Source organism: Equus asinus, chromosome 9 (assembly GCF_041296235.1).
Source record: "Equus asinus isolate D_3611 breed Donkey chromosome 9, EquAss-T2T_v2, whole genome shotgun sequence".
Classification (NCBI taxonomy): domain Eukaryota; kingdom Metazoa; phylum Chordata; class Mammalia; order Perissodactyla; family Equidae; genus Equus; species Equus asinus.
The window spans coordinates 63,161,800-63,184,332 of NC_091798.1; the positions used below are offsets into that span (position 1 = coordinate 63,161,800).

Below are 22,533 nucleotides of genomic sequence, written 5' to 3' on the forward strand. Positions count from 1 at the left end.
TTTAAAACACTAAAAAGGATCTAATTTCAGTGTATTTAGCTTGTTTAGTACAGGGCTTATTTCAAATACAAATTTATAATCAGCTCATTCCAGTGTCGGAAATTAGCTAGTAGACTCCAGAATTCAAAACAGAGCAAGTCAATCTGGATGTTTTATATACCCTAAAATGATAATGCTCCACAACAATAATTTGAATCCCAGTGTGTCTTTTGCATTATTAAAAAAATACAACCTCTTTGTTGACTCTGTGAGGCAGTAATCTAATTGTGTTCTGTGTTTGGGGCCCTTTGAGCACAACTCCAGGAAGCGCCATTTACATAGATTACACAGCACCTGGGGTTGTGCAACTCAGGGGTACTGTGAAAAGGTGTAATTTTGAGTATAGTTTGCCGCATCTTTGTTGGCCAGAATGTTCTTTTCGATAACTCATTCCCCAACTTTTTAAGTTTCCTAGTAAACATGCCTTTTTCCAGTTGACCCCCCCTTTTTTTTTCCAATTAACGAGATACTGTGAGTCTGCAGATATCTTCAGCACTTCTCTGATTTACATTTGGCTTTTTGCTAAGTTTTAATTTCTGAGATTATATTTTATATAGGTCCTTGGTATTTACTTAGGTGTTTTATTTTAAAGGTACTTGCTTCAGATATGTCAATAAGAGGGAAATACTTCAGAATGAGCAGATGGTCTTATTGAATAGCTTGAAAAAATAAAGTATTTAAGCCAGTGTCAAGGTTAAGTCCTGATTTTCAACATGACTACCCTCTGTGCAGTAAACTTGCCTCTGGGTCTGTGTGCTGTGGACTCACAGTGGCATAAGCATGGGCTCATTCTGTTTTAACAGAGACCTAGGAATTGGAACAATTTAAGTTCTCTCTAAGGCTGATGCTGAGCTTTTCAAAAAGATGAGTTGACTCCATTGTACCGTTCATAGAGCTCTGCTTTCTGTACAGTCTGTGAAGTGGCATTCATGGGCTTACAAGGAGACTCTTTCAATAATCTCTCCATTAACATAAGGTTTTCTTGTTTAAAGAAAAAGACAAAGATTGAGAAGGGATGAGGTCCCATTGGTAGCTGTGCCATTTGGTTTTGGAATGTAAATTTACAAGCTGCTCGGTGATTCTTGATTGTGGAGATGCTGAAGAGTACCTAGGACAGAAATTTTACGTGATACTGTCTTCCCCAGGCCTTCCAGCACACCGTGAGGAGGAGAAATGGGAATTGTTTGGGGAATTAGGACGGCAGTGATGGATTATCTGGGTTTAACCCTAGTCCAGCTTCCTCTTGAGCTATAGAGATAATTCAGGCAGGAGAAGGTATTTGAGCAGAAAACTTAAATGTAAATCAGATCGTCATAAATGTGCTGAAGGAATTCACTTTATTTTAAATCCTAAGATGAATACTTGTAAAATAGGAAAATATACTTCTAAAATGTGAATACTTTACTAAACTAAATGAGTAACCTGCAGATATGAGTTTAATTCAGTATGTATTCATCTACGCTGGACTGACTGGGCAGCCTTGGAGTGAAATACTGTGGTCTTGCACGTATTTTTCTCAGTGCTGCTCCTGGCTGGAAAGTCTTTTAAGGCCTTATCCTCATAGCCAAAGTGACATGGAGGGTTGAGATAATTATCTGAATAATTCTGCTTAAAACAAAAAAAACCCTTGATTTTGTCTGATTCATCTTGGTTATTCAAAATGTTGTTGGAATGATATAGGAGTGGGAAAGATTTGCCTGAATTATCGGTATAATTCCTTTGTTATACAGGGAGAGACTATGGATAAGGAAAACTTACCAGCAAATCCAATTTGAATATGCCGGAGGAAAATATATTGAAGGTACTTGGACTGTGGCATTTTGGTTGATCAAGATATACTAAAAGATTCAAATTTTAAACTATTCCTTCGCTTTGAACTGGAAAGCAAGTTAACCATAACCATAAATCTCAGCTCACATCTATAGAAATTATGGTTGCTGAAAATATCATTTATTAGGTCTCAATTTATCTGAAATGGATATTTCTAGACATATTTTGCACCTAGGGACAGCTTCAAGAATTTCTTATTTCAGTGGCTTGCAAAATAGCAATGATCCTGAAATCAATCTGCTAGTGCGTGACAGGTATTAGCAGCTCTAATGGTTTGGGATTTAAGCATTAACCTGGCTCTCAACTAAATTCTAAATATCAATTCAGTTATTAGTAGCAATGACATGGTATTAACCTGGGTGTAACAGTAGATTATACTGTCCTGCATTATTTGTTAGTTGGATCATATGCATTTCTTTCATTGACCAACTAAATTATAGGCTTCCAGAAGGTTTATAAACTTCATATACAGTACTTAATAAAGTATTAAATATATATTAGAAACTCAATAAATATTTGGTCTATGCATGTTACTATCTATTAAGTTGGACTTGTTTTTATTCGTCCTTAATGACTTAATGTTTAGTTTTGGTGAACTGGAGCTAAGTTGTATCCCTACCTTCTTCTAAAGAGCTAGGAAGTTGAATGCGATTTTAGTTTTCACAGCAAATTATCTTCCATTATTCATTAAAGGGAGAAAAAAAATTTGTGGGTAAGCCATAAAACCACTTGCCAAAAAAGAGTGGCTTGAAGTTACTCCTTTTTCCCAGCTTTTAGAGCCACATTCTGAGCAACCTGGTGAGATGCTAGCTCTCTAGGTTTGATCCAGCCTTGGTACTCAAAATTCATGGCAGCTCTTCCTGCAGCCTTAAAAATCTCCTCCAGGATCCAGGAGGAGCTTTGCTCCCAATATTGGAACTTTAAAGCCCTCACTTATTTCCAGTATAATCTGATTCTGTGATGTTACGAAAATGATCCCAAGAACTCAAAGGTGCCACATCTGAAAGTATTGAAGAGTGTGAGAAGAGTTAGCAGTAGAATTATGCATCTATTCCTGTGTCAATTGAACAAGTGTTTCTTGAACATTTTATTTGTGCTTAGTTCTTTGCATTCTAGAGGGTGCACACTTGGCCTCAACCCTCAGTGGATTTATATTTTAGTTGTGGAAGGAAGACTAACATGTGTGACAACCTTGACAAACAGTGTAATGCAATATAATCTAATGCTAAATTGTAAGATGCGAAAGAGTGATATTGTTGAGGACTGGGGACTGGGAACTGTAGGGAAAACTTTTTTCAAGGAGGTAGAAATTAAGCTAGACCCAAAGATGGCAAATATATGGCATGCACGCCACCACTAAGTCCTGCTAAACCTTGACACTCATTATTATTCAGCCTGAATATGATTTCAAAGTCCTCCATATAGTGTTCCATTGACAATTGATTGGAGTTGGCACAAAATTTGAAACCTAGAAGTGGGCTGTTAGCTCCTTGAGAGCAGGTACTGTGCCTCCTTAAGTTTTTTATCCCTAGAGCTTAGCACCAGTCCTTAATAAATATTGAGTGAATGAAGACTTAAGAATATTTGGGTAGATTTAGATGAGAGAGAAGTGTGCTTCAGATAAAGGGAATACGTTAGAGGGGTATGCTTGCAAGAGTGAGCATAGGCATGTTTACTACAGTAGGGAATGTCCTCCCTGTTTAGGGCCTCTGTGCTGTCAAGGACAGACCTCACAAACTAGGCCTCGAAGTCAAGGCCTTGATGTGCTAATAAGCCTTAGGAAGCCACTGAGCAGGCATCTTAGAGATGGCCTGAGGCTCTCGCTCAGGTTCCAACCTGTCTCAGGTTCTTTGCCTTTTGATTGTGCCCAAAGAAAAGAGCACACTCACTCACCTACACTTTCTGCCTAACTTTAAGCTTGCTTTATTGCTGTCTTTCACTCTCCTTGGGCTGGGGTGGAGTGGTGGAGAGAAGGAAGGGCTCTAGCTAGAAGGAATTGAGAAGGAAGAAAGGAGCACGCTTAACCTGTTTCTCCTGAGAAAGTGGCAGCACTTCCACTGGCAAATTCCAGCATGTTCATCAGTGTCCACTTGGCCAGAGAGGGTGTTGCTGCTGTGCCCACTTCCCTTCTGTGAGGCTAACTGGGTGTAGCCACGTGTTAATCAGTTGCAATCACATGTGCCCAGCTGGCTCTCTCTCTCCACTTCTTCCTGATTAGCCAGACGTACTTATTCAAAATTGAAGCCAACACTTACATCATCATAATAAAATTGTTTACAATTTGAGGCCTCCGGGCAGTTACTAATTTAGTCGATAGTCTAGTGACCATCTAAAGGGGATCTCATCACATGCTACACAAAAGTTGGGGAAAGCCAAGACCGAGAAGGATTTTTCTGGAATTTCTTCTGGATACAGCATAGACTCTTACCTTAGATTACATCAGCTGCAAGATTTTCAACATGAAATGATTTCACTAGCTCTTTTAGCCCTTCAGATGAAGTTGGACTTATCCCTGAGTCTCTTAGTAAAAGTGACATAGGTAAAGCATCGCTCCTTGAATTCTTTATGCCTACTCCCACCTCATTCTTTCAAATAACTTTTTTTCAACTTCTGTGTTAGAGCTTCATCAATTTCAATTCTGTAGCTGGGCAGCCATCTCAGGAACTCTGTGAACTCATCTTCATTGCTAGCCATGATGGAATATATTTTCTTAGAGGGAGCAAGTCACTTGTTATTCTAAACATGCCCCCGGAGTCCCTCCTTCTGCGCCTTTGCTTACTCAGTCCTAGAAAGAATGCTCCTCCTGACAAAGCCGTTCTCCCAGACTGAATTTAAATGACAACTCCTTATGAAACTCACTCCAGTACATCCAGCAGGAATGACCTCATGCTTCTCTGTATACTCATCACACTTAGAACATTCTACTTGTAGCTGGCTTATTTCTGCATGTTTTTCTACCCTCCAAGATTGTACATTGAACAAGAGTGTTGACCCCAAGTGAGTGAGCATCATCCCTCTCTTTTTGGTAGCAATTGAGGCTATGATGCCTCATTTTTTTCGTTTTCCTCTATCAGCAGAATGGTAAATTCAGATGTGGAAAGGTTTCATTCTTGAGAGAGAACTCCAGAACAGCTAGTGAAGTTGGTTGGTGTTCTCTTTCTACCAAGTGGAAGGAAACCCTAACTTTCACTGACATGCTCTAATGGGACCTTGGAACAGATCTCACATCTGTGAACCAGTCTGATCACTGCTCCCATACCTATCCAGGATCTGACACATCGTTAGTGATCAATAAATGTCTGTGGAATAAATGTATGAATCAGTGGTCATGGATACATGGAGATCTGTTATTTCTGGGCTGAACCAAGTGGCTCAACTTAAAGATTTATAACTGCTAACAGCCCAACACTCTGCAGAATTGTGACAGATTTCAGATTATAAAATTTATGGCCCAGGAAATGAGATGACCACAGATAGATTATGAATTTACTACTGAAAAGCCCCTCTCACTGAACATTTAAGAAGGCACAATGTTAGGGAGATAAGAGGGGAGAGGTAAGTGAAATCTAAGCGCACTACAAAAACAAGTCCTAAATTCTGTGCTCCCTTTTACACTTCTTTAGACAGAAGAGGTCCTGAGAGAGTCCAGAAAGTTACTGTGGTGTGGTCTGCTGAAAGAGGAATCCTTTAGGGTAGACTCACACATCTCAACCAAAACGTTGGCTGTGGAGCACCATTGTGCTCTAGGTTGTTGACAGTGTTCTTCCAGCACTTCTACAGTTTGTCTCTCAGCAGTCTGATTGAGGCACTCATGACAGTACAGCATAATCTGCTCTGGTTTCACAAGGTAATGAAATCTTCATAAATAAAATTACTGCATATTATTACGTTAGAATGATTTCCAACCTAAGCTTTTTGCCTTAAAAGTGTTATGATTATCAGCTGGACATACTTTTAAACCCTTGATTTTAGACTGTGCTTGTTCAGTGTTCATCCTTACTTTCATGGACTAAAATACAAATATAACTCATGTTCGAAAAGGAGAAGGGAAAGACACAACAGAATATGGCCAATGAAGGGAAAGCGTCTTTGCCCCTTTTAGGCTAACATTGGGAACCAGAGCCATTGATTGTAAAGAAAGGGAGAAAAGCTTAATAGTCATTGCCAGTAAAAATACGAGCCAAAGACTCATCCCAGTAAGCAATTAAAACAAGAAGGAGATTCATAATGTGCACAGAAGTTTTGGTGTGGTTGCCCAGTTCTGGCTCTCCTCCCTCCACTCCCGCCCTTCCTCAGATCACCATCACACACCACTGTTCTTTGATTACTGGGGCAGGTAGCAGCCTTCCTGTCTGAATTGTGTTGGATACAATTCCAGCAGGGAAAAGTACTGCAGGCCAGTGGCTACAAAGGGAGAAATCTACAAAAGTCGTTGTGTTTGAAATGGGTCTAGGCATTTTTGAGGACGCTTTTATTGGATAAAATCAGTGTCGGATATAGAACCTGTTCTTGGACAGGAAAGAGTAGAAATTAGGAGAAGATACTGCATCTTTGGCAGCCGACATTCAGAACTGTCAAGGAAAAACTGGAGTCAGTAGTTAGATGGATAAAACTAATTGACTAAGGTACTTAGAAACATGACCCAAGTAAGGATTGTTATTAAGTACTTTTCCAAGAAGTACTGTTTCCTGCCCTTCACTAAGTCCTCATAGTGAAAGTTGCCCACAAGGCTTATTGGGGCCATCATCTGAAAGTCTGTTTTTGTGCACATTTGTCAGGCAGTTGCTGAATCTCAGTATGTCTTGCCGGGTGGGTTTGGCAGCACGTGGTTGAACACTTAGCCTAGTGGCTGCTTCATTGTAGGGACTCAGTTAATACTGGCTGAAAGAATGAATACTATGCAGAGAATGGACCCACTATTTGAAACGTGCAATATCAGGGACTTCCACTTGTTGTATGGTTAAGAGACTGAGAATTTGAAAAGATGAATTAATTAACTAGCCCAGTCCTTTCCTGAATAGATGTCCCAGGACTTGATGGCTTAGTCTTAAAAAGCTTTTCTGAAAAAACTGTTTTCTTTGCTACTTTGATGCCTCCAGCTCAAACTAATAAGATGTTCATTCTGTAGGATTGAAAGTTACCTACCAAATAGTCAATACTTAACAGAAAGTATTTAGTAAATATTTCTTGATTAATTGATTGGATAATTGAAATTATATACCCAACCAATTCAGTTAACAGCATCAAAAATTCTGCCCACATCTTCTCTGAGCCCTTCTCCATAGTTTTGATCCTTGTATACCTGGATTTGCTTGTGTCTGAAGCCTGGCTGCTCTGGACCATAACTGAGTCTCCATTTCATGCTGCCCTGTGGAGACTTGGCTCTAATTATGCATCATGAAATGCCCCTGGCTCTTGAATATTTTGCTCACTTCTTGATAATACAATCTTAAATTGTTCTGATCTTGTTATCAAGGTCTGGGAGCCAAGTCTCCACATCTTTTCATTTCATCTTCATTAAGCCTATTTTTTTCCCTTTTTTTTTTTTATGAGGACTGCTTTTTAAACTTTAATTTTATTATGTGAGGCTTAACTGTCTACACTGTCACAATCAATTCAATCAGAAATTCAATTAAATTTGTTTTTTGGCATCATAGAAACAATTCATCTGATAATTAATGTGAATTTTTACTAAATTGATCAGCTTGTTCCTCTGTGGTTTAGACAGTCAGAGGGACACCGTGCCTTTGACCGTGACTGAGTACCGTACTCTACGTGTAATCTAAGATCAGATGCTACTTATCTTCTTATTTGCTATTTGGTACCTCCGTGATGGTAATACCTAATAATTGACTTATTATCCCATCTCCATTTTTCTGTTTTTCTGTCTTTAGGACTGTCTCTGGACTGTCTACTACATTAATTAAAAGTTTCCCAATGGTGTCAGATTAAATTTGTTTTTCTTTCTAAATTACCATTCTTAGGAGTTTATACACTGCCTCTCTGGTCTAATAAGTGTTTATTTTTTTCCTCTTCAACTAGGATCACTTCGTTATTTTTATGTATTATATGGTTTGTGTATCTGCAGACCATTAAGGTTTTAATTCTCCTTTAACTAAGCAGTTTGTTTTTAAATTGACTGAAATTTTGAAAAGCGAAGTTACAGTGAACGTGATTTCAAATGCGTTTGGTGAAAGAAAGATATGTTGAAGTAGATTGTTCATGGCCAGGCCATCTGAGAAGTTGTTTCAGAGTTCATTTGGGGGTCATATTAAAACAATTTGGTTTCTCAGCAAATGTCCTTTGTAATTAGCTTCAGTGATTGCTAAATATTTGTGTTGTGATGAACATTTCCTTCCAGGGAAAATTGAGAAAAGACGAAACTCTGATGACCAGTGTTGCTTGGGTTTAATTAGATCCTAGGTCCTAATGGAACCAAGCCCAAGTCGCTGCTCTAAGAGTAGGCTTTCCCTAACAGCTGTAGCAGCATGTGGACACTGGAGAGCAAACCTCTCTGCCCTCAAACAGTGCTAATTTTTTTTTTTTTAGGTAAGTTATTTTTGAAGGGCAGTCATTTATCAGAAACACAGGCAGCAGAGCAACAAATATTTTTGAGAAAATTACTCTTGATAGTAGGTGTCGGAAATCCATCTACCTTTCATCACAGGGACACTCAATGGAGATGCTCAACACCTCTTTGGGCGATTGAAACACTCCAGCTCTCAGGGGGCCTCGTGGCGGCGCTCCATGTGGCTCTGGGGAAAATAGCAAAGAAGATGGATATCGACAGACTGTGTTCTGTGAGAGGAGAGGCTGGGTTTCCGTCTTGTCTTCTCCATTTCTTGGTTCTGTGACCTTGGGCAGGCTCCCTGACTGTTCTCCCTCAGTATGCTTGTGTGTGAAATGGTGAGGAGGATAATGACAGCTAACCCAGATCCTCTTCCTTAGGTGCCTCACCCTGTTGCCAGCGCTTTACACATATTGATGCATTTCATCCTTGAAATAGCAGGATTTTGTGAGGATTAGAAGTGCACCTGGAGAATAGGCCTGAAATTAAAAAAGAAAAACATTATAGTGAGCTCTCGTACGCATTTCCACAGAAAACTTGGGTCCCCAGATTTGCATACTCTGCCTGTGTGGGTTCCCACAACTCACGTGCATTGCTTGGAGTTAGCTCTCTTCCTTTGGAGAAGTCTAGTTTTGATGATTGGTTTACAATGGAAGAAAAACTGAGGGGGAAAAATGAGAAAGATGAGGTCAAAGTCTTCTCTTGTTGGAGAATGCAGTCAGGACTTGGAACGAAGATCTGAATTTCCAGCCCTGTCTTTCATGACAGTTAGAATAGGTGATCCCCATCGCAGGAAACTTAGTCGCCTAATTTGGCATTCCTTTTGCAGTTATCGTCACAACCCTTGAGATATTCATTTCTTCACTGACTTCCAGCCCTGAAATACCCTATTGATTTGGGCTGGTGGCTGCCCCTTTAGCTCTTCTCTGCTTCCATGGCACTGCCTGATGGAGCCCTCAACAGAGAGAAGCCTGCTGCATCGGACCATGCTTCACCCAGTGGGGCTGAAAATCCAGGTGGTGTACAGGGGCACATCCATCCTAATCTTATTCTAATCCTCTTGAACATTTAGTTTTTGCCAGTTTTCATAGAGGACAGGTTATTGGAAGCCTGTTAGTGGCCTTTGTGACCTGAGCACTTACAGCATGCAGATACAATCTGCCTATATTTTTCCTTTTCTTAAAGCCAAACTTCTTATAAGATAATCAACTAGCCTCTGATTTAAAACAATTTTAGTTACATCCTCCCACAATAGAAACCACTCTCCTTCCCAATTTGGTGATCTGTTATGATGCTGTTTGCTGTTGAAGAGAGATCAGTCTTTAAGTGATCAAGACAGTGCAAGGCAAGCATTGAGCTGTGAAATAACTTTTGCTAAATGCTGAGGGGTTTGCGGCTGCCAGCAGAAGAGGGTGCATTGATGGAAAGAGTGAATAGTTTCTTTTGGAGTGAACACTTTGGGAGCAAGTGCACACTTTCTAGAAAGCTCAGTCTTGCACATGTCTGCAAGAGGAATGCTTTGAGATATCCACAAACTCCTCAAAAGCAACTGGCTATCTCATCATCCACCTAGACCAAGAAAAATCCAAAATCCTTATGTCTAGATAAATAAGTACTTATCTCACTCGCCTCTGATTGAGGGCTTCAACTAAAGAAATCTGATTCTTGAGGACTTATTCTTCCATGTTGTTGGTAAAAATTTTCCTAAGATTTTAAAGGATAGCACAGTAATTTTTGGGCAAGAGGAAAAAAATAGCATTCTTGGTGAGTAGAAATCAGACTTCGTATAGTTATTTGAAGGTGAAACCCAGCATACCTAAAATTATTTAAACTAGCTAATAAAAGCAAGTCTAGATGTTTTCTATTAACTTTGGAATGTGTTTGGAAAAAGTCCTGCTAACTCCAGATGTCCAGTATTGGAAAGCATATCAACAGCATTACTCTCGTTTGTGGCAGAGAATACCGTTCAAAAATTCACAAGTGCTGTTTGCTGTTCTGGGGCACAATATAGTTTTCTTTCCTTCCCTTCCCTTCTCTTTCTTTTCCTTCATCTTAAAAGTAGGAGAAGCCTCGCAAGATGTAGTGTTTCTAATTTCTTGATTACAAATGAAAACCAATTTATATAAGGGAATGAGGTGGTCCAGACTTAGAACTCAGATGTGTTAAGTAAATATTTACTCTGGTTCCACTCCAGGGAGGTAAAAGACTCCATTAACATATTTGTTGAGGTCATAGGGGCAAGGAAAAGCTTATGCTGTGCTTAAATGCCTGAGGGGCCTTTTTTCTTTTTTCTTTTGTTTTTTTTGCTGTGAGTTAACAAAGGCCAGTATTTTTTTTCTGCTGAAAAGAGCAAATATCTTATTTTGTGGCCTTTACTTTCTTATTGTTCATTCACAAACTGCTTAATCTCAAACCAGAGTTTTAAAAAGCTGCTTTATTTTCTCCCTTCCTTTGGAAAATCTCTTCTTAGATATCCCTTAGGAGCTTTGTTTCCAAGCTTTATTCTTGTCCTTTTTCTCCTGGTTTACTTTGGGCTGTTATCAGCTGTTTGTACTTTGTTTTGTCTTCATCACGGAAAAGAAAAATCGCCCATTACAAGTCGAGATTTGAAGTGTTGAACTTAATTCCTTGAGTCCAGTCCACAGTTTGGCTCTGATTACTGTACCAGGCTGACCTCCAGTCCAGGGGAGGGTGCCTTGGCAGAAATCTGAGAATTCCTCGATCAGTAACTCCCTTTTTTGGATTTATGGAGTCTTTAGGTGGATTGCTTTGTGCTAAGCATGTTCCCATTGGAAAGGAATGAAGCTAGGATGAGAGGAGGAGTTGGCGCAACACAGATGTTTACAGCTGACCTCCGTGTTCACCAAGATTGAATTAGCCAGCTGCCGCTGCAGCCTGCCTTCACCCAACGCACCATCCAACCCTGAAAACTCACACAACGACTAGTTTAAACAGTGGTGAAAAAGCAGGGTCGGATGATGTTAACCTTTTGTGGCTTGCTTCTGACTTGATTTGTTGCTCCTCTTGAAAGTCTTTGCTGTTATTCTTAGAAATCAAATTTTAAAAGACTGGGCAGCCAAACAAGCAGAATATTATATTGTGGAACAGAGTGGCTGTGAAAGCTCTTTGTGCTGACGATTAATTTCACATGTAAACACTTTCATTTTGTTGCCAGCGAGGAGATTTCCTTTTCCTTTCTCTGCCTCGTTGAAATCTAGAAATAAAATTCCACAGCTGTCAGGTTCCCACATATTCATCAGCGGCCTCTCAAGATGGCTTCACGGCGAGCAGAGTAAATTTAGAGGATTCCACTGTTAAAGTCTACACAGCTTGTTTCAGACACCCCAGCTCACAAAGTAAAGAATTAGAAATCTTTTGGCTGCCTGACATGTAATGTTGGGCAGTAACATAATCTGCTGCACAATATTAATAAAATGTGGGCATTTTCTGTGCCCATAGTGGACGTATGTACCTGAAGCAAAGCTAATGCCAATAGGCTTAACCAATTTGTGAGCTATGAACTGTCGCTGTCTCCCCCGCCCCCATTTCTACAGGTGAAGGCCTGTCAGGCGATAGAAAAGCTGGGAGTGTCAGCAGGGGTTATAATACAAGAGTGCCCTAAAAGGCCATCCTTTCCTTTCCAGCAGGAGGATGTTTATGGCTGAGAGCAATAGTCATGTGTTTGTAATGCTTTCTTTGTAATTATCTGTTGTTACAGCCAGCTCCTGTGTGTGCGTACTTGCATGTGTGTGCGCGTGTGTATTTAAATTAGGTCGCTGCCCGTTTCACTTAGTTCCCGAACCGGAGTGTTTGCCAACTTAGGCACCAACTAACACTTTTATTCTGCTTCCCAGAATGTGCAGAGGTTACGTACATTATCTAAATGGCCCAATGTTCCGTGTGCTTATTTTTCTGCCGTCTAGTACAATGCATCTCCTCCACTGTGTGTTGCATCTCCAAGCAGCATTCACAGGGTTAGGCGGATCTCTAAGGCTCGGTGTCTAGAGAGACAGCTCCGTGCATCATCTTTTGGCACTATCTGATCTTTGATGTAATGCTGTTCAGAGAAAATGATCCTTGTAACTCATTTATGGTTTCAGTTTACATTCTGCCCTCTCACATGACCAGCAACACCTGGGTGCAGAGTGGCTTTTGAGGGAGATTCTTAATAGCACCACTTCAAAGGGTATTTGTAGAAATGAAGTGCATGCATATGCACGTAAATTCTTCTCGTATTACAGTACTAGGTTTCACAGCCTCCCAGCCAATTAGGCAGAATGGAACATGTACACACGCAGACACACACAATTACTGAAGAGAGATTATGAAATATACCCCTTTGTTGCTCAAAGAATTAATTATGCAGGTCGGACACCTGCTGCCCTAGTCAGCGTTCCTGACTGCAAGGGGTGGGCGCCTATCCTTGTTAAGTCAAAAAAGGGCCATGTGTGTGATTCTTTAAGCACACAGAACCCCACCAAGGACAGAAAATAATACTATAATTATGGTCGTTAACAACCAAGCCATGCAGCATCTTCATAGCAGGTTTCTGAGAAGATAGTTAACCAATTAATTAAGCAGCATATATGTATGTGGTGTACTTTGGCTTTGAATAAAGCCGTGACCTTGCCTTCAAGGGTCATTCTCATATAACAGTCTCCCTAAGGAAATAGTGACAAAGACAGTAAGTGAACAGAGGAAAATACAGACTTAGAAACAGGTAATAAATACATATACTTCAAATTTTACATGTGTATTAGAAGGAAACATGTCAATTAGATTGATTTTGTATGTGGCCCATATTTATGAAAAATAGCAAGTTTTGAAATGAGAAGTTTAAAAGTGGTTAAAGAATTTAAGTGATAATCTAGTTTGCATTTTTTTTAAGGACCTTGTATGAGTGGTCTCTCATTTCCCCCCTCATTTTATTTTCCTAATTTGGATGCCAAGTAATAATCATAGACAAGTTAATTGCCTTATAGACTTAAAACAATGAAGGTATTTTTCATGATGCATTGTCCAGAGAGTAAAGCAAGCCTCGAAAGAAATATTTAAAAGGCAAAACCTATGATCATTTAATTCTCAACTTGTATGCTGTGATAGACAATTGAAACTTAAATGTGCAACCATCAAATAGATTTAAGAGAATCAGTAAGAAATAGTACCTTTCACTACAAAACTCTATTTAAATACATAGTGGGTTTAAATATATTAAATGTACTTCAAAGCAAAAAATTGGTTTTACCTGAGTTGCTCGTATATATCTAAATCCATATGGATCATGATTAGTGTATTTAAACCAATGTAATTTTTCATGTCAGTTCAATTGTTTTTAAACCTAGTCGTTAATGAGATAAATGTAGCATTGTAGAAAAAGGTGCGTTTAATATATTCAGTGACAAACATAAACACTCAACCTTTCTCAGAATTCAAGCAAAACATTTGTATTCTCCAATTTAAAACAATAAAATTTTCTTCTCCTATATTTTTACAATGTTTTCTTAATTTTGAGGTTATAGCTTCTCTGATTTCTGACTTCTAGAAGAATAGTATTCTAGAGGGTTTTGAGGATTTTACTTGAGCAAGGAAAAACAATTGTTTATTTTATGTATGGAAGATAGTTTTAAAAAAATACATACTTCTCTTGTGAAGATTAAGGCAAACTTTGGCTTACTCATTTAATAAAGCAACAATTTTAAGATATTCCCACGCTTGCATTTCTGAGATGCACATGACCACCACCACCAAGAGAGCGAGAACTCAGCAAAGTTTAAAAAGGAAAAAGCAAGTTTAAGTGGTCTTAATGAAAAACACAAACTTGAATTAGAAAACTAAATGAAAGGAGTACAATTAAAGCCATGTGTCCACCTTTGGAGCATCAGTTGACAAGTACCAAGAACAAACAGCTTGAGGGGCTGGCAAGAACAAGTGGACTCCAGAAAGGTAGATCGACTTATCCCTGTTTTCTGATCTACCTACTATTGCACTCAAAAGCCTCGATCATGGGGTCATTGTCAGCTCCTAATATTCTGAACTAGGTAAAAATGTGACGGCACAGGAACCTATGGAGTTGCATTTGCAGTGTTACTATTGTGGCCCCTGAAAGCTTCAGGGAGACCTCCTGGCCATAGGGGCGCTTCCCCACATGGGGCTTACCTTCTCTCTTCCTTGACTTGCATCTGGCAACTATCAATGCCACCCCCATTTCCTGTCTTGACAGCATTACTGGATGTTTTGGTAAATGTTGGTTTTGTTTGTTTCTTAGTCTGTTGGTACCTGTTCCAATGGCTGTTACATTTGACATAACCTATAGGTTTCTTTCTTTTTTTTTAATTGCACTTAAAGCACACTGTATTAGTTTGCTAGGGCTGTCAAACCAAAGTACCATAGACTAGGTGGCTTAAAAACCAGAAATTTATTTTCTCACAATTTTAGAGTCTAGAAGTCTGGGGTCAAGGTGTCAGTGGGGTTGGTTCATTTCTTCTGAGACCTCTCTCCTTGGCTTGTAGATAGTCAACTTCTTCCTCTGTCTTCACTTGGTCTTCTCTCTGTGTCTGTCTGTGTCCTAATTTCCTCCTCTTATAAGGACACGCATTGCATTAAGGCCCACCCTAATGACCTCATTTTAACTTAATTACCTTTTTAAAGACCATATCTCCAAATATGGTCACATTCTGAGGTACTAGGGGTTAGGACTTTAACATATGGATTGGAGGAGCACAATTCAGCCCATAGCACACACTTTTCAAGTGATCTATTAAAGGGTCTACCACCCCTGCTCTACCCCATGCCCTAGGTTTGAGCTCCTAGAAGGCAGGAACTATATTTCTCTTCTTGCACTCCCAGAACCTAACCGTGTCCAGCACATTGCAGGTGTTTCACAAACTCTTGGTGAATGCATGCGTGGACAAAGGTATTCTAAGCTATTTGAGAGCAAGAGTAATGATTGTCATAGACCTTTTCTCTTAAGTCCTTCATTTTGGAGTCTCCGAACACAGGTATAAGAAAGAACCGAGCTGTAATGTAGTAGCATGTATTTCCAATAATCTACTACCCTTTTTCCAGAACCAAAAAAAAGAAGTGTAAATATCCCCTTTAGATACTTTGTCCAGGGATATATTAAGTTCTTAGAGACCAGCCAGGTAGGTTTTAAGAATGTCTCTGAGACTCATGTATCCCTACCATGGAAGAATGTACCAGAAGGCCAGAGTGATATTTATTTTTCCTAAGGTATACAATGATTACTTTATGATACAAACACCAGAAAAATGCTAATTAGAAATGCCCTTGGTCAATTTGTGGCTAAATTAATGTTTCATAAGGACTAATTTGAGGTAGGGGAGGAAGTTTCCTTAGTTGTAGGTTTTGCTATCAGATACTCATATTCCTGAGTTCTTTGGCAAAAAATCAGTGACTCTTCCTTAAGAAAAGGAAAGTTTTTGGAAAAACAAATTGTGAGAATAATAAGTTTAATCACTTCTGAGAGGCAAGCTATTTTTTCCTACAAATCAGACTTGGGTGGCTTTAGTATTGATGCTTTGAACCCGGAATTAAATGCTAAAGCAGTGTCATTTTGTTAAAATGGATTATCGTAGAAAAGTACAAGAACGCAGACGTAACAACAACGTTTACATGATTTTGCTTTTCGTTGCGTCCATGTGCCTACTAAGTTTTTACACATATTTTTATCAACGTATTGTTTTGCAATGAAACTTTATTTCTCGCTAATATGGGTAATATTTTTAATTGTATTTAAAACATGCCTTTAAAAGCAGTAATGTAGAGACATAATCATTTTGTATCTATTTATAGTAAGGGAATTCACAGTTGATCCCAATTTGGGGTCTCCTAAAATTAATCTCTAGCTGGAATATTGTGTGCTGTGACTTTTTTTAAGCCGTAAAAAAAGCTTGTGTATTTTAGATTGCAGTGTTGTTTTCTTCACCCATTTCTGGTTAAACGGAATGCCAGGGGTGGCTATTTGTCCCAAACAAGGCAGATAGTGGGATTTTCCTAGGAGGAGCTGGGCCAAGTGGGGGGAAAGCTGAGCTAGAAGAAAGAGGTTGGGGTTGGGGGAACCACATGGCCCAGGAAGCAGACCCAGACCAAAGTCAGAAAGTAGCTCTAGTTCTTGCAGGATGGGCTCTCAAATATTTAAGACCTAAATGTGTGTGGTGGCTGTGGACTGGCGTCGTTTTCAAAGAAAGGTGGTAGGCAATTTGCATTCTGGGATAATTTGAGGGCATCAGGATAGTGGGAAGAACTGAAGATTAGAATCTGGAAACCTGGTTTGAGTTTGAGACCTATCCTACACTGATTGTGTGACATTGGGCAAGTTGGGTGACATTCTTGAGTTTCAGTTTCCTCATCTGTAATGATAAGACCTATTCACAGGCTTATGGTCAGAATACATTAGGTAATGTGTGCAAAACTGCTTTGCGAACACATTATGGGATGTGCCATAAATGTTACTGGAGTAGAGCAAAGATGGTTACTGTTAGACTATTCTAAAGGATCGGCACAGCCATCCCCGTTGCCTACCTCACACCCCCGACCAAATGGATTGATGGGGACATTGAGCACATTGCATTAGCCCAGCCATCAGGCTGCCACATGTAGTGCTTCCCAAACCAAAAACGACGTAGACGCCTGTTTGTTAACCTAGTAATTCAGTATGATTCTTAATATTATTTATTAAATGTGAGGCTTATTTACAGCATTTAGAGAATCAGATCTGGAGGGAATCCTTTCTGATTTCCTCCCCTGCCTTCAAGCAGGGCTATATCAAATGTGAATTAGCCCTGACAGATGGTTGTTAGATTCTAAGGTTTCACAGTTTTCCTCTCTAAATTCTTTTAGTAATTTAACAATTCTTATACCAAATTCTTCCTTAGAGGTGGCCTAAATCTGTAGTTGTAATTTAAGTCCTAACCCCCTACTCCTTTCTTTACCAGGGATGGAGAATAGCGGGTCAGCAACCTTATGATAATAACCCTTTGGATATTTAAAGAAGAATTCCTCCATCTGCCTCACTCTGCCTTGTCCCAGCGCTGCCCCCACCCCCAAGTTCATCAGCTAGTATTCTCAGAGTCATTCATGGCCATGCTGCCCACCTCCCTGCCCCTCTCAGACACTTGGCTACGTTCGGGCGGCTGGGCAGTGTTGTCAGTGGCCACATGGACTTGAGGAGAAGGCAGGCTGCTGCTTCCCTTCCTCCTTATGCTTTGTGCATAATCTTGAGCCTTCTAGTAAAGGATTGGGGTACCCCTAACAGTGTTTGGTGGGTGCTGGGCACATTTATCTCATAAAACATGGAGTTTTGCAAGGATGCTCTAGGGTTGCTTTGAAAGTTAGGCCTCCCCAGTGCCTTAGTTTTCTCAGCCAGTCATGCCATGAAGCTGCCACTTTGTGTGCTGAAGATAACGTTGGTTGATCTCTCTGCTGCATTGAACTTAGTCTTGGAAGACATTGAGCCCAGCTCTTCTGAGTGCAGTGTACCTTCAGAAGCACACTAACAGTCTGAAAGAGTGGATGCGCTTCCCAGCGCTCTAAGTTGCAATTGTAAAGTAAGCGACCTTTGAGGAGAATTGAGCTCAGTAAGCTGATCCCATGTGGTTTCAGAGTGGATCCTGTTTTGAATCTGAATGTGTGTACTTTTATGTCTCTATAGGTTTATTACCCAGAGCTCTCTGTCTGGGTCAGTCAAGAACCATTTCCAAACAAGGAAATGGAGGGAAGGCTTCCTAAGGTGAGTGCTAGCTGCCATTTTGTTAATGTTTTGTCAGTCTAGAAGCAATTTTTTCAAAGAAATCAGTTGTTTCTTTCTTATTTTAATATCCATTATAGTTTACTACAATAATCCATTAACCTGATACTATTATGACCTTGGAAATAACATACACTAAAAAAAAAACTTGTATCCTGAAGTCCTATGAATCTTAAAATTCACATTGTCTTCCTTTCTTGACAACTCCAGAGTCCAAAGCAAATTTTCATTTAAGAATCGTAAAATCAATTTATCAAATGTACGTTTTACAGAATTTTAATTTGTTTATTCCATTCCTGGGTAGATAAACTCAAATATGATGATCGAACTAAAGGGTGTCTTAAAAGTCTAAGATGATGACAGTTTTGTCTGGTAATAATGCCTGAGTGTCTGATAATATTAACCATGAAACAAAACAGAAAGAACATAAAAAACTATTATATTTTTTTCTTCTACTTTTTAGGCCTGAAAATATTTTGTATAAACATGCTTTCATGGTTCTGACATCTTAGGTGTGACAGTTTTCTGCCTTAAGAAAATTTGTAAAATTTACATTTTAGATTTTAGCACCACTGCCAGAAAACAAACAACAAAAAAGCATTTACCAGTTTTTACTGTAGATACCTTTGGACTTTGCCTGTTAGGGTAAATATCTATTTGACCTTAAGCAGGAGGATTGTACTCTTTACCACTGACCTGCTGATTTTGCAATTAATAAAGAAAAATAGAGTCCATTGAAAAAATTTCCATTTAAAAGTTTCATAAGTGTAACTGATCAATGGCGAGGCCTTCCCAGCTATCACTGGCATTTCACTGTTTGAGAAACTCTCTTATTTACCCTGAATGGTTTTAGCAATTCCCTGTCTCTTACTGACAGGCAGAATTTGAAGAGATTGGGTCAACTGGCAGTTTACGATGAAAGAAAACAATTCTAAATCACTTTTAAATTTTCCAGAGAATTTCTGAAGGTCAAGGTTGAAGTCATTGGCAGGAAAGTAAGTGAACAAAATGATTTTGGCCCTGCCTGAGTTAGACTTGTGCTGATCTTCTTCAGTAGAAGTCACAGTGAGCTTAAATACTGGAGCTTTACTTAAAACACACGCACACCCCACCACCTCACCACCCCCATACCCCCATACCCCCATACCACCATACCACTAGCAATGGCAGTCTAACTCTAGACATTCTTTACCAGGCCAGCTCAGGCCATAATTCCCCTGAGCAGCTGAGGGTAAGACGTGATAATGGAAGGGGCCAGGGAGAGTATAGTATTTTCATTAGTTCCTCCCTCATTCAGGCATCCAGAGGTCCTCTCTTTGGTACTGGTGACATCAACCAGTAGAGCAAGAGTAGGCAAGTTTCTCAGTGAGGTCAACAGTGTCTCCCTTTCCTCTTGGAAGGCCAGTCCAGGTTCTAGGCCTCGCCTACATTAAGGCATACTCTAGGTGGTTGGTACAATGGATCCTGGGATTCAGTTCTTCTGTTATTTTAAGTTCTTTCTTCTCTAAATTGTGAATAGTATTTTAGGCATGATATATTTTTCCTTTTTTCAGCAGTTTCCTTCTGGAAAAGCACATATTTGCATAATCATAAGAAAAATAATCTTGACTTACTTGGTCCAAGGCACATAACCAGGGGATTCACATACTAATAGTCATCAGCAGAGAGGGCCATCCAACTGGAGCAGATCAGCTCTAGGGGCACCCAGGAGAACTAGCCTGTGGGAACCACTGGACACATCTGTTCCCCCTCCTCCAGTCTTCTAGACCACTCAAGTTCCTCAGTCCTCTAGGCACCATTCTGTGCTGGATGATGGCGGAAGATACGATTATTTTTGCCTGAATTCTTGTAAGGCCTGACTTCTGAAGCAATGAGACATCTTTGTGTCTCCTCTTCAAAGTATCCCCTCCCCTTGCTGCAGAAGCCTAAAATTCCTTCAGTAAGGGTCAGAAAGATCTCCTGAGGGACAGGAGATAAGGACTGAAATCTACTAAATTCCAGCCTCCAAAGGGAAGATTCTCAGAACTTCACCTCCCCAGGAGCACCTCTCCCCACAGGCATGTTGGGTTATGGCCCTTCCAGGTGCTTCAGGAGCATACCTCCCTGCGTGACTTACCTCCATTGCCTTTCCGTTGTCCAAGTATTTGGGTGTCTCCCATACAGCAAGTTAATTAAGGGCAGAATGGGCAGGGACTGTTTCTGTCTCTGTTTTAATCTCTGTCGGCTTAATCTAATAGAGTACTCAAGTCGTAGTAGGCACTCAGAACATTAATAGTAAATGAAGACATGAGTATTTGGGAGCCTCAAAAGAGAGAAAAAATAGTAAAAATGGTAAATTCAAATCTGAAACAATCTCCTTCACATTTTTTTTCTGGAAATGCCTCTCCCCTAATTACCCAGTTCCCAGCCAGCTCTTCGCTTCATTTTCTTGTGTATTTTCCATGCAGGTGAAAGATTAGTAAGACTGAGACTTTATATAGAGACAGACTTATGTTCTATATATTCCCTTTTGAACAGAGTAAGTCTGAACTGAAGTAAGCAGTTTTAAGGCCAGCCATGTACAGAGTCTGGTTGTTGAGTGGAATAGTGTTTATGAACTTTTAATTCTCCTTCATGGCCTATGACAATTAGCAGCCATTGAATTCTTCATTTGTCCCAAACCTAAGTTTGTCATATCTTGAACCATGCTAACTGGTTGATGGGGGAGGAGAACAAACATTATTTTAAAGGGAACAGGATTACAGTGGATTTCTTTTTTTAAATCCTGGGATTGTATGCCAAAATTTTGAGACTGAAATAATTTCCACAACTGAAAGGAATTGCTGGATATAATGCTTTTGGAAATTTATCTAGATTCTTAAGTATGTGTGAGTGATGAATTATACTTCAATTAATTTTTTTGATTTGGTCCTATTGGTATTTAATGACACCAAAACAACCTCTAAATCACAATCTAAGACTGGAGCATTAAAGTACATACTGAGTGGATTTTATATAAATCCTAAAAATGTTGTATGCTCTCAAAGTCTGAGAATTTTAAACATAAAATTTAGGCACACCAGATGTTTACTATGAAAATCTGTACAGTAAATAAGACTTCTTAAAGTCGAATTATCCATTCCATTTAGTTCGCCCTGGGGCTGCTGAAAACATTTATTCGGTTTGAAGTTGTTTGGAAATTCCTGACTTCTGAATTCTTCTTGAAAAGAAATTCAAATGCAATAATTTATAGATCACAAAGCAAGAGTATCACTTTAATCCAACTACTTATATCAGGTCAAATTAGCTTATTATAAATGTCCTATTAGAACATGTCACTTGAGCAAAAAAGAAAAAGGAAAAAAAGATCTTTTAAAATCGTAATGGATAATTTTTTCCAAGAAAACTCCAGCAATTAATGGTTTGGCTCAAAGGGAGACTGTTGTCAAGTCACCATTTTCATATCTGATCGGGGCACACATTCTATTTGTGGCAAAGCAGGACTTTTATTTTATATCATCTCTTGGCCAAATGGGCTTCATTGTCCTGTCCTGTTGCTATGGTTCTGGTGGAAAGTGTCGCCCCATGGGTACTGGACGGATCGTCAGTCACACTGTGGGTGGATTATTCTAGTCAGAAGCACAAAAACCTTACTCATCAGGATTGTGAGGAGAGACTTAGAATAGCCCCTGTCCATCTGAACTAGCTGAGTCCCACTCTCTTCAGCCCTTGGTTTTACGCTCTCCTCCTCTTTCCTACAACCCTGCCCCAACCATACACTATTTCTCTCCAAACACTCCCACCTTTGGAACCCACTTCTGTTTCTGACTGCACATGGACTGTGTCAGTTGCTTATAGAATAAACCATATATAAATTACATTTGTGCAAGTTGTGATATGCTTTTAAATATTTTTAGTATATATTAGAAAAGAGACAACTATGCTTTTCCCCACAGCCATGGAACTCTTTAAAAAAAATATGTTAACACGCCTACGAGCACCTCTTACCTAGCCTGATGTCAGGCCCTAAATGGTACTAGAGTCAGAAACCTGCCTCTGGGGAATGCTGCCTCCCAGATGGCTGGGCACAGCCGTTAGAGAAGCACTTGATTCTACTGAAGCCAGGGCAGCTAGTATTTAATTACTTCATGCCCCCACAGACGTAATATTTACATTCAGGTGAACTGTGTTTAATATGTAAACTTGGTTTGCAAAACATCGGGAGTTCAAGGATAAAAGGCAGGCGGGAGGGAGAAGCAAAACTTTTCAAATGGTTTCAGAAGCGTGACTAAGTGTGTCTCTCTCTTTGTGTGTGTCTGTCTCTTTGTGTGTGGGTCTTCCTGGTTTTCAG

At 39.7% G+C, this 22,533-nt stretch overlaps 1 protein-coding gene across 6 annotated transcripts in view; it reads left to right on the top strand.

Moving 5' to 3' along the window:
- The window catches only part of NREP (neuronal regeneration related protein), a 28,347-nt gene that overhangs the window by 4,062 nt on the left and 1,752 nt on the right, over window positions 1–22,533 (top strand). For 3 of the 6 annotated variants that reach the window (XM_044780097.2, XM_044780095.2, XM_070517609.1), the window contains exons 4-5: window positions 1,770–1,840; window positions 18,108–18,185. In XM_044780097.2, coding sequence (XP_044636032.1) covers window positions 1,817–1,840; window positions 18,108–18,185 — 102 coding nt within the window. In that variant the 5' untranslated portion in view covers window positions 1,770–1,816. The remainder of the gene's footprint in view (window positions 1–1,769; window positions 1,841–18,107; window positions 18,186–22,533) is intronic. The other 3 variants (XM_044780098.2, XM_070517610.1, XM_014843061.3) reach the window with 1 other exon arrangement.